At 40.4% G+C, this 12676-nt stretch overlaps 1 protein-coding gene across 4 annotated transcripts in view; it reads left to right on the top strand.

The window, feature by feature from the left end:
* The first annotated feature begins 641 nt into the window (after window positions 1–641).
* The window catches only part of LOC119308228 (trithorax group protein osa-like), a 13731-nt gene continuing 1696 nt past the window's right edge, over window positions 642–12676 (top strand). Inside the window, exons 1-10 of one of the 4 annotated variants that reach the window (XR_005149936.1) lie at window positions 642–860; window positions 4005–4253; window positions 4355–4570; window positions 4664–6707; window positions 6812–7204; window positions 7345–7649; window positions 7786–7949; window positions 8033–8145; window positions 10063–10138; window positions 11271–11683. Coding sequence is in view for 2 of the 4 variants with exons in the window: in XM_037584349.1 (XP_037440246.1) it covers window positions 4047–4253; window positions 4355–4570; window positions 4664–6707; window positions 6812–7204; window positions 7345–7649; window positions 7786–7949; window positions 8033–8105 (3402 nt within the window). In the remaining 2 variants the exon portion in view is untranslated. Of the gene's footprint in view, window positions 861–4004; window positions 4254–4354; window positions 4571–4663; window positions 6708–6811; window positions 7205–7344; window positions 7650–7785; window positions 7950–8032; window positions 8476–10062; window positions 11684–12676 lie in introns of those variants that run through there. The other 3 variants (XR_005149937.1, XM_037584349.1, XM_037584347.1) reach the window with 3 other exon arrangements.

Genomic DNA, 12676 nt, shown 5'->3' with positions numbered 1-12676 from the left:
AAATCTAGTATCAACTTCAAACACCCAAGACTCAACACTTTGAGCATTAGCTTTATCGAAATTAGAGAGTCATCTACATCCGTGACACAAGAGATTTTAAGTTTCATCAAAATTAGTGAAGCGACTTATTAAATGCAAAATCATATGAGAGTATCCTATATCCTAGTATATACTCCCTCCGTTTCAAAATAGATGACCCAACTTTATACTAAAGTATCCTATATCCTATTTTGAAATGGATGGAGTATTTAAAGAGAATCATCCTCACTAACTTATTTATGTCAATGCGCAATCATGTCACCTCATTATCTACAATTATAAATGAGATAAGACCCACCTTAGTATGCAACCGTGCAAGAAAAAGAATAACCACAACATTCAACCATGCATGAGAAATGTTTTTATTCAAGTATTATTTTACTTATATTCAATAACTATCGTTACAACTATACATAAATTTTCATCTTCCAAACCGCACCGGATATTATGTACTCCCTTTGATTTATATAAACCCTTACATATATTTCTTTACAGGGAGTAGTAGTTTTTCCACGAGGGCTACCCTATTAAAACCTTTTACATAGAGAACCCTTGCAAAATCCAATATTCGTATTCTGGGGAGGCTGGCTTGGCGAACCAAAGGTAACCCTTGTACACCCAAATCCCTCCCACAGCACCGTCCCGGGGTCCGTCGCCGCCGAAACCCCTCCCCTCTTCCTCCTTCTCCAGCACCACCACCACCGCCACCAAAGCGCGCCTGCCATCTCGAAGCGTGGCAACTAGTTTGTCTCGCGATCTCCCTCCCCGACCCCTTGTCCTGCTGCTGGGCTGGCGTGGTCGGGACGCGACTCCGTTTGCTGGTAAGGAAGCCCTAGCTTGTTCGTACTTTTGTGCGGGTGAGGAACAGCCGAATCAAACTAGACAAATCCCCTTTTAAGGATCGATGAGACGTTCGGGTGCATCCGCCCATGTATTTTGATGCATATTTTCCTCAACGAATGCTACTTTTGATTAGATCCCTAATCAATACGAAGTCATACTAGCTGTTTTATATATATTCAAGTAAACAAATCGGGGATTCGTCCAACGGAACCCCGTTTCCCCTGTTAAGTCCGACACTAGATATGGATTTCAGTTCTCCTTAGTGGATGCTGCCTTATGTGAAGTAGATACATACTTGGTCCTTTTCATGTATATGTTCACTGGCTTCACTGCTGCTGATGGCTTGATAGATTGCTTTATTGCTTTCGTATTTGTGAATTAGTTTGGAAAGCATCGGTGTTGACGTGCGGATCGGTGTTTGTACTTACTTTTGATCCGCACCCTCTTTGTTTGCCTCTTGTGGGTGTGTTATACCTCAATGTCAACATTATTCTTAGGCATGTCTGCCTGCCAGTATTTTGCGTAGACATTTGGTACATGACTATTGTTTTTTTGGCTGGTGGTACCAAGCAATATCCAGCTTTTCATATAATGTAATTCACTAGTGTTGTTACTTTGACTCTTGGCATGTCGTTTCTGCTCAGCCCGGTAACGTAGTTGGCTAGCTTCCTAACCTTGATAACCTGCCTGCCGCCACAATCTTTATTGTAAACAGTTAGTAAGCTGTTTCAGCTTTATAATTTTGTTTGTTACTTTGATTCATTTAGTATGTTGTTTCTGTTCAGATTAGTAAGCCTCGAATACTCTCATTAATTTAAGATGGAAATAGTTTAACTTCAGATCTAAGAATTTGTCTGTTGCTAGTGATACTCAAATTCACTCGATGTGTCGTTTGTGCTATTATTTGTCACTAGCACAAATGCCCGTGCGTTGCAATGGGAGAGGAATTTGACATGTCCACTTAAATGTCCATCAGTGCGGTATGACAACAACTGAATGGTGCCATGCAGCGGTGACACACATGCCGAGCTCTAATAGAAATGCATATATCGGTCAAATTGCTCAAATAGCAGGCATAAAAAGTCAAATTAATTTATCTTTAAACATCAACTTGGCAGCCTATTTGCATGCAGCAGGATTTGCCTTATTTAGGATTTAACCCTTTCTATTGTCGTTCCTTACTTCCTTGGTCGTGTAGGCATGCGTGAGTTTCCTCTGGCTAGTTTCCTAGCAAATCTTCTAATTTAACCTCCTGCTAATAAGAGGATTTAATGGGTGCTCTCTCCCATCGGCCCATGCATAGAGAATGGAATTTATTTTCCATTCTTCTAATTTCTTTCTTTCTTTCTTGCCGAATATGTTTTTTTCTTCTAATTCTTTCCCTTCGTGCTCAAGGGCTCATAATAGCGGGATCTATTCTTTCTTTAAATCTTTTCCTCCCTTCCTCCACACAAGAAATTTATCCCTTCTTTTAATCCCACAGACAGCAACCCACTCCTTGGGGCGGCTTATTTATTTCAATTCGTAGACATATATAAATTGGTGTGATAAGTTATAGGAAAGCGAGGCCTGACTGTACTGCTGGGCCAGGCAATGGGTGAGGCCCAATAGACATCAGCCTGCGCGCTTGAAGAAAAAAAACAGCAATTGAGAAAAAGGGTGAACTGACCAAAAAACTGGAGAAACACACCTTTCTTTATTTTTTTATTTTTTAAAAGTAGGTGTAGACTATATTTATAGGCATGGGTGGTCCAAGCATCTCTCCAGCCCAGGCTTTTGCCAGCTGTGCAACACGAGATTTTCATGAAAAAAAGGTGGCATCCTAAGCACTTTGATTTGTGGTTTGCCCAGAGTTTAAAATGTTCTGGTGTCCGCTACTGTTTATATAGGTCCAATGAAATTTCAATGTCAATGATGTAGTCCTTCAATATTTGCATGGTTAGCATGGCAATTTTCAGCTTTAACAATATGTTTGATCATTATCAGTATCTTTGTTTCATCATGCATTTCGTCTGTGGAGATTAGCTATGTACTTTGCTAATTCTAGCTACATTGATTACCTGCCATATGCCTGTCTGTTTTCCACCCTGTATAGTGGAAACACATGTGGTGTATGTGAACTGCTTATCATGCTAGCACATTAGGGATTTAGGGATACTGTCATGTAACTTGGTTATTTGGCAACATAACACCTGCTGAACTCCAAAGCTAACAGAATAAGCCTAATGCATCATGCGCTGCACTGTACGTGTCACTCTTCTTATGGCTGTTAATCAGGCCATAGAGAGCCGGTAACAGAATTAGACATCCTCTATACTCTTCGCTTGGAGTCTGACCTACTGTTACTGAAGTAGCATTACCTTTTTAGTTCAGTTGGCCCTAATATTTTCTTATATAACTATGCGACAGTGTAGGTTCTCTTTGTTATTTCTTACTATGGTTTAAGATTGAGTCAGCTGTCAAGCTACTTCGGCTGCTGGCTGCTAAGAGATAATCTACCAGATGTCTGTTTCTTGGGCATGGAAATATTCATCTATCTAATTAGTTATGGCACGTTATGGTATAGGCATGTGTTGTATATCTCTACTGTATCGTGCTAGCACATTAGGGATTTGCGGGTACTCTTTGGTAACTTGGTTCATTAGCAAACTTTGCCTTGTTCTGAACAAAGCACCTACCGCACTTGATAACTGAAAAATAATGATGGCATATGGACCCACATGCAATACTTTTGGTGGCTTGCCTTTTATGGCTGTCCATCATGCATTGATCATGGAGAGTGGTGACAATTAGATACCCCGTATATTCTTTGTCCTGATCCAGTATGGCTGTAAGCAGCTACACCTTTCGTATTTCGTTGACTTCTAATATTTGACTTGCTATTGTTAAAAAGATGAGCCATTTCTTCAGCATTGTGCATCATTGACTAACCATTTTGTTTCTTTTTATCATGTTGTGTATGTGGTGGTGCCATGTGTTGATTACTTGTCTTCTTGTGAATGAAATTTTGTATTTGCTTCCTTTATAAAAGAGAATAATTGACATTTTTGTGTCCTCATTGGATTTTTGGTTTTAGCTCATACATTTTGAATGCATAACTTATGAAATTAGCATATGTACAGGCATCTGAACCCTTACTGGATAGAAGTTAGTGAGGCCGGACAATGGGTTTCGATAATGAATGTATTCTGAATATACAAACTCTTCCTGGTGAATATTTTTGCCCTGTTTGTCGGACACTCATATACCCCAACGAAGCTCTGCAAGCTCAGTGCACACATCTCTACTGCAAACCTTGCTTGGCTTATGTAGCAGCAACCACACAAGCCTGCCCTTATGATGGTTACTTAGTGACGGAAGCCGATTCCAAGGTATAGCCTCTTCTCAAGGGAGTGATTTGTGCACAGTACAGTGAGTTTAGTGTACTTGGAAGTAGTACCCTCTTTGTTATAACCTGCTTTCAAATATGCAGCCTCTGGTGGATTCAAATAAATCACTTGCTGAGACAATTGGTAAAGTTACAGTACAATGCCTGTACAACAAGAGTGGTTGCCAATGGCAAGGAAATCTGTCTGAATGCAACACACATGGTACCGCTTGCGCCTATGGGAACTCACCAGTTGTTTGTAACCGTTGTGGTACTCAGATTGTACATCGTCAAGTGCAAGAACATGCTCAGCTTTGTCCTGTATGTACATCATGCCTCAAAGTGATTTGTTCTATAAGTCTATGACTATTTCTTTATGCATTAATATTTTTGTACCTTTTTGTGTCTTTGCAGGGCGTGCAACCCCAAACACAACAGGCTGACGGTAGTCTTACACAGTCATCAGCTGCAATGACCCAGGCAGTCACCCAAGATCCTTCTGCAATTTCCTCTGTGGCGCCTGTAGCAGCTCCTACAGCTGGAGCTGTTACAGCTTCTGCACTGGTAACTGGTTCAGCTGGTGTGACCACAGCAAGCACGGTTGCTGTGGCCCCTTTCGCAGGGGCACCTACTTCTGCTACTCAAGGTCAAGCAGTTGCACCACAAATTCAAACAGCTGAGCAGTACCAGCAGCAGCTCCAGTACCACCAGTACTACCAGCAGCATTACCCTGGCTACAATCCCTACACCCAGCAGTATCAACAGTATGGCCAATACCAACAGTACACGCAACCTCAAACACAAGTGGCACCACAGAATGTTGCTCAAGTTCCTGTACAACCTGCTCCATATGCTCAGCCTCAATTCCTGCAGCCGTCACAGCCCCAACACATGGTGCCAAACCAGTCCCAGAATCCTCAACTCCAAGCACCAGCTGTTCAGCCACAGCCTCAGCAGAATCCACCATTGCATTCAGCGCCTCAAATTCCACAGATGCAACCACAAGGTGATGTACAACCTATAGCCCATACCCAAGTTGGTAATCAGCCATTTGCAATGCCTGCAACTCAAGCAATAGCCTCCCAGGTGCAGCCATATGTGCAACCTCATCCTCCACATCATCAGCAGGCTGTTACCCAGCAACAACCGCAAATGCAGTACCCACCTCAGCAGCAACATCTTCAATCTCAGGTGCAGCACCAGCATCCACAAGTGCAGCAGCAATCGTACCCACAACCTCATGTCTATCATCAGCCTCATCCAGTTGCACAATCTCAGAACCCTTCAGTACATGGGGTAGCAGGTCATCAATCATATTCGCAGCCTCAGCCAGCACATCAGATGCCACATGGTGCTGCAATCCAGCACCCTGTACATGCATCTCACCAACAGTTAGTTGGTCCTCAGCATCCTGCACTTGTACACCCTCCTCAGGGTCAATTTCCGTTGCAAGGTCAACAGCCATCCATGCTGGCTCCTCAAGGTAGTCAGCATACCCCACAACATCAGCAACATGGGCATCAGGCTCAGCGGCCACCAATGCATCCCAGCATCCCTTCGCAGGCACCACCACAAGGATTTCCTCTTAGCACACCCGTTCCTCCACAAACAGGTCAATCATACCAGCAAGGAATGCACTCATCACAACAACAGATACATCCTCAACCTTTCCAGCCCCATGGTCCACAATATATGCAGCAGCAGCAGCATGTTCCAACCTCGACTAGCAGGTCTACGAGTTATGTTGCAACACCGCATCAGTTCCAAGAATCAGGAAAGTCAGAAAGTGCAGCTAATGCTACTGGCAATGCTGAAGTAGGTGATAATACAAATGGAGGCGGTGAATATTCTGGCATAAAGCCAGAATTGCTGGGTGATAAAAATGTGAATGGGGAGCAGAATGATTTTAGTAATATCAGAAAAAATGCGGTACAAACTGGCATTGCATTGGGTGTTGCAGATGGTTTAGACAAAGGCAAAGGAAAGGATGAGTCTGGTGTCCAGGAAAGTAATTCACAGTCTGAAGCTTCAAATATATCCAATGATCTTGAGAAAGGAGGATCATTGCAGCAGGCATCACAGAAAGGCCAGGGAGCGCTGGGTTCCTATGTGCCCCCAGGCATGGGCCGACAGTGTCCATCCGGACCTGATACCATGCTTCCTCAGCATATGCTCCATCCTGGTCCCGTGCCATGTACGCAAGCCCAGACGAATCAAATGAGGCCACCTAGTCATAGTTTTCCTGAAAATGTCCGGCCTACAGTGCAGCAACAACTATATGGTGTATATCAATCTGAAATGGCACCAAGGGCGCTTGCACCAAACCTTCCGCGGCCTGCACCCACCAGACCTGATGATGGCATGATTCGACCGTCCATGGCTGGACCCTTGCCTGGACTTCATGACACAACTATGCCTCCTTTTGCTCCAGAAAATGTTGGCCGACCACATCCTGTTGGTAATTCTCTTGAATCAAATGCAAACACTTTTGAGTTCTCCATTTTAGGGACACTTGAGTTTTCTTTATTGTAATCATCTTGACCAAAACTTCCTTCTGTTCAGGAATGAGAAATGGTGTTGGCGGAGAGCAGCTAGGAAATTCCAGGGCTTTCCACGAAGAAGGGTTCAATTCTTCACAGGAACATTTCAGGTCGTTGGCGCCACCATATCCTGGCAGATACAATGTCAACCCTAAAGATATTGAAGAGAATATGAAGCAATTTCCAGGGCCAACTCATCTTGATGATGACAGTTTTCAGAGAGGCCCAAGGCCTTTTGATGGTTTCGATTCATTACCTGGAAGGCCTCCATTCCCAAACAAGCCAGGCCCATATCCTATAGGCTTCCCTGAAGATTTATCAAGGAAGCCCCATTCAATTGTTGGCCATCCTGACTTTGTGTCACCTGGTGCAGAATTTGGCCATCACAGGGTTGATGGAATGCCTAGAAACCCAGGTAAGGTTTATAAGATGATTCAAGGCTTGATTTGAAACTTCATCGTCAGAAAGTCTTCATGAGTTTAACGAATGAAGAGGAGCTTATGACTACTTGATCCTTTTCACATTTTTTCAATGGCTGCTTCAAATGGTTTTCAGGTTCATTTGTTCAAGGGATGACAGCTGGTCCTGGAGGTCTTCGTAAGGACCAGCTAGGCCCTGGCAACCTTCCAGGGAGTAGACAGCATGATTTTGACAATCCAGGGTTCCCTCATACACATTTCCACCCTGCTGATATTTTTCTTCCAAGAAATCTTCATGGTTCTGAACCCCTTGGGCATGGTCAATTGCATGGAATTGAACCTTCTGGCCACCGGTTCCAAGGACACATACATCCAGATGATCCAAATTTTGATGACTATTCTCGACATGGTTTTCCACAAGAATCTGGCCGCTTCAGTTCGGTGGGTTATGGATATTGAATTAATAAGTTTATTTTTGTTTTTGTGTTTATTCCTGATGCATTATGAGTTACTATATGCTATATATACTTGATGTAGGAGTACCTATTAATCACTGAACTGCTGTTCTATTGTCCAGGGTGGTTTCTTCAGTAGTGGAGATGTTGGTTGGTGCCGGATATGCATGTTTAACTGTGGGAGTGCAGAGGACCTTGGTTTACATGTGCATACAAGAGAACATCAGCAGCATGCAATGGACATTGTTCTGAAAATGAAGCATGATGTTGCGAAGCGACAGAAAATGTGAGTATATTTTTGCACTAATTTGAATTAGAACATCCTAGGTGAAACATTTCCTTGATTTGCAACTCTTGCCCATTTCTCAGGAATCCTGGAGGCCCCAAGTCATTAAACAAAAAAGTAGCCATGAAGAGCAACTTCCATGGAAATAGGCGTTAGACCTCCTGTTACATAGTTCAGCATTCGATGAGATTTCAAGGTAGGTATGGTGGTTGCATTTCCCCCCTCAAGTGCAACGCTAAGTTCAGTAGTTCAGTTAGTTGCTTTGCCCCCCGTCCTTCGCCAGGTCGCTAGTGCTGTTTGGATCTATTTGCGACCACTCAACTGAGACCTGTTCATGCATTTGGGTTAAGGTAGTTCTGCATGCTTGGAATGGAATATTTAGTAGCCCCAAACTTCTGTTATTATATTGTATTGCAGACTATTCATGCTTTTATGGTACTTTTTGTTGCTATTTTGGATATTCAATTCCTGTATTCTGACTCTGAGGATGCTTCTATTTCCGAGCGTGCAGCCTTCCAGTTTTGCATGTGATAATAGTTGATAATAATGTGCCATCTCCATTTCATTTTGTTAGGTGCATGCTGGTCTAGCATGAGATTTAGGAAGTAGAGGAAATGACCATGTTAGCCATGGTGTTATTGTCTTGAAAATATGAGAGAATATTTCCTAGCCATAGATGCGAAGTCATCATTTCTACATGAATGCCTCGTATTTTGAAAGGATATTGAAACACTGTTGGCCTTGTACTTTGAAATGGAGGGCGTACTTGACTTCCATGTATATCCACTAGGTAGACGTGACTTTTGTCGTTCTTACTGGAGCCTAAATATCACATAGAATTGTTACAAAAATGCTAAAAGGTAATACTGTATTTTGTAGAAACATAAGAATCTTGTGGTATATTTTATAATCTTTTAGGGCACTCCTGGTATGTAAATTGCCACCAGTTTGCTTATGTTAAATCCTAGAAGATGCCATCACCTTCTATTGAAATGAACCCTAAGATTATAGGCACTGCTCCAAATAAAGGCCTTTGTGAAATCGCATTTAAAGGCCAGGCTGATAGAAATTACAGCTTATATAGATATTGAATATGATGTAGGGGGTTGTTTAGTAGAAATATTTGTAACCCCTGTCCACCACAAATTGTAGCATGAAACATCTTAGGTTGAAACATTTAACAAGCATAGAATAACCAATCTCCCCCTTTCTGCTGCTTCCATTGCTGATTGTTGGGAGTTGAGGTTTTGGATTTTAGATGAATGATCTTTTAGATGCTTATTTTTCATTATATAAGTATAAATATAATTATCTGACTCGTACTTAAATAGTGCGCATCCCTGTTTATCTTGTAAACACTAAATGGTGGGGTGATTATTCGTGCACTGCTGATTGTTATTTGGAACACTGATCCTAACTATGGGCATCATTTTTTATTTGTGAGATATATTAGGAACTTGCCTATTGGTAATCACTTATTGGAGAGCCTGCTACATTACTAATTGAAGTGTTGAATTAGCCTTATGTCACTTCGTTGATTGGTTGGCACGCAAATTCCGTAATTAATTGAAGTGTTGAATTAGCCTTATGTCACTTCGTTGATTGGTTGGCACGCAAATTCCGTAATCAGTAGACATGTGGCATAATAGATACCGGATATTAGCATGAATGCATGTTGGGGGTGGTCTAATTGAAAGGATTCTCACCTAACATTTGTGGGCATTGCAGCCCAAAGACTAAAAAGGAAACAAAAGCGAAACCCTTACACATTGTATATTCGGCTAGCTAGCTTGGTTATATGTAGAATTGTTGATACAAATACAAGAATAGTTATTTGTAGATAATTGCCCTGTTCTTAAAAATAGCGAGACGTGTTCTTGGTCTAATTATCATAGCTATGAGTGGAGAATGCCATTGATAACTTATGGACACTAGGCGCCTTTAGTGTTATCATTTTTACGTTTTTTGATATGATGGTCAACTATTGGCATACAATAAGTTTTCTTGGCAGTATCTTTTTCTGGATGTGTTTCATCCAATGTGAATATTGAATGATATGCATCCAATGTGAATATTGAATGATATGCTTTTTTTTTGTCTGTTTGCTAAACAGAAAGTGACAAGTTTAAGAAATTCCATGCGAGGGCTTCATGTTCATACAATCATACTTGCATGCTTTCCTGAAGGCGGTAAGGATAGATATGCATTGAATTTTTTCTTACGAAGTGCTTTAAATTTTCCATAGATTTGTGGCCTAAATATATAAATTGATTATACTTGTCTCTGTTTTCTTAATTTCTTAAACAAATGCTATTTGATGTGTGCTGTGCTTTTAGATCTTTGTAGTTGTAGGACATGGCATGATATTGCATGAAAATTGCACCTTAGTGTACTTATAAAACTTGGCTTGGACTAGCTGATCGCATAGACACAAAAGTTTGTTATAGAGATTACCATTATGAGTTTAGTGCTTGTTTTGGCAAACATCTGAAATCACTTGTGTGTTCTATGGGGTTGTTACCTATTAGTATTCAACAAGTCCTACTTATGTGGTACGTTTTGTCTAGAAAATTATTTTTATAAAAGTTAAGATGGGTCCTAAGAAAGCACATCAAGCCACTATTGTGGTTGTGCATCATATGGCTAGCCACAAAATTCAAACATGCTTAAGTGGGGCAAAATTCCACAACAATTCCAATAGCCTCAGCTCTCAAACCAAGTTGTTGTAAAGTACACTTGAACTTTGTTTGACTTGCACTTGCATCTGCATGTGAGTTTGATGACAATTTATTTAAATAGGTTATTTATGTGCAACTCTTTGTTGCCTTACTTTTTCCCACTATTTAGTATCATAACATAAAATTATGGCGATCAACTACAAACTTTAATGTTTGATGCAACAGTTTTCTGTTTATTTTGTAATATTTGTGTCCCATATTAAAAAATATATCTAATGACATGCATTTTCCTCCGTTTGGAAATGATCCAACATTTGTGAATGGGTTTAAAATATGTCTCTTTTGTTGCGTATGAAATTGGAAAACCTTAAACTTGCGAATAAAAGTCTAGTTGGAAACCCTCTTCTACTGGACTTTTATTCGCATTTGTCATAAGGCTACAATACATTTACAATGCCCTGTATGTAACAAATAAGCAAACCACATAAATAGTGGACGACCACATAATGTTTGTGGTAGATCTGCAAATTATAATTACAGATTATCTCAAAACTTAGGCAACTAAGGAACATGCTTTGCTTTTAGTGTCTTAGTGGTATGTGTTGTGACCATTTTCCTAGATTTAACATATCTTATGCTACAGTTTGGAAGTATTGTAGCGCCCTATTGGGAGTTCATAGTGAATGCGCTGAAAGCCTGAAAAATGTGTTAGTGTTGGTAAATGCAATGCTCTCGAGTATCACCGTCCCGTCCCTGGCCCTGTTTTATCATCTGATGTACTTTACGTACAAATTTGTTTATGTAGCACTATTATGACCACTAGTTCTCTTTCCTTCTCGGTATCTTTGTTGTATTGCTAAAAATTTGGCTATGAGCTCCTTTTGAGTTATTTGTAAGACTTTGTAGCGATTATTGCGTTGTGGAGTGTAAGAGCATCTCCAATAGAGTTAGCTGAATTTGGTTACCAAAAAAGTTCTAGATGGAGAGAATTAATGGAAAATACTTTTTGTTCTCTTCTTGAACATCTATCCTTACATAAAGCTTACCTTCTTTCTATCTCTCTTTGTACGGTGCTTTTCCACTTGAAACAATTTGTATTTTTGATCACATAAAATGATTCAAACATTATGGTCATGCATTACATAATTTTACACACAATACTTTTTATTCTCTTCTTGAACATCTAGCCTTACATAACGCTTACCTTCCTTCTATCTCTCTTTGTACGGTGCTTTTCCACTTGAAACAATTTGTATTTTTGATCACATAATATGATTCAAACATTATGGTCATGCATTACATAATTTACACATAATATTTGAAATTCGAATCCAACTGAACATAGTATTTCTAATTGAGAAACATTTTTTCTTTTTCTTTTGAAAAGGGGATATATTAATATTCTAAAATGCGTCTAGATACGTCAGTACGAGCCTATTAAAATCTCAAAGGTCTTGTATTTAGAAACGGAGGCAGTAGTTCTTAACTACATCCCTTGAACCCATGGACATATGCATCCACTTTTAATAAAACACATTTTAAGCACGTTTTTAAATGTAAAAAAAATTCAAAAGAAAATATCACGCATACATGTTCGCAATGTGTGTACGTGGCACAAAGTTTTGTAAACAAATGTTCTTTTGTTTTGTCTCCGTAAAAAAGACAAATTTCAGTGCTTCTAAATAGTGTTCCATGACGTAATTTTTTGTCTTTTTTGCACTGGCCATAAAAAGTTGTTTTTTCTTGAAACTTTATGCACGTGAACATGAAGACGTACCCGTGCAATTTTTTTCAGAATTTTAATCTTTTTAGCTTTTAGAAATGTGTTTTTTAAAGTGGGTTCATATGTACCGGGTTCATTCGTGCACTTCTCAACATAGGCTGTCCTAATAAAGCAAACATGAGACAAACGAACATCATTCTAGACGGAGGAGAGTGAATCTCTACCGAGCCATGATGTTGGCATTGCTTTTTTCTTATGGACTGCGGCGGTTGTGCTGAGGTAGGAAGGTCGGGCATGGCGACTCACGAGTTGTCTTGGCCGACGAG

Source organism: Triticum dicoccoides, chromosome 5B (genome assembly GCF_002162155.2).
Source record: "Triticum dicoccoides isolate Atlit2015 ecotype Zavitan chromosome 5B, WEW_v2.0, whole genome shotgun sequence".
Classification (NCBI taxonomy): Eukaryota; Viridiplantae; Streptophyta; class Magnoliopsida; order Poales; family Poaceae; genus Triticum; species Triticum dicoccoides.
This window is presented reverse-complemented; position numbering and strand designations above follow the sequence as displayed.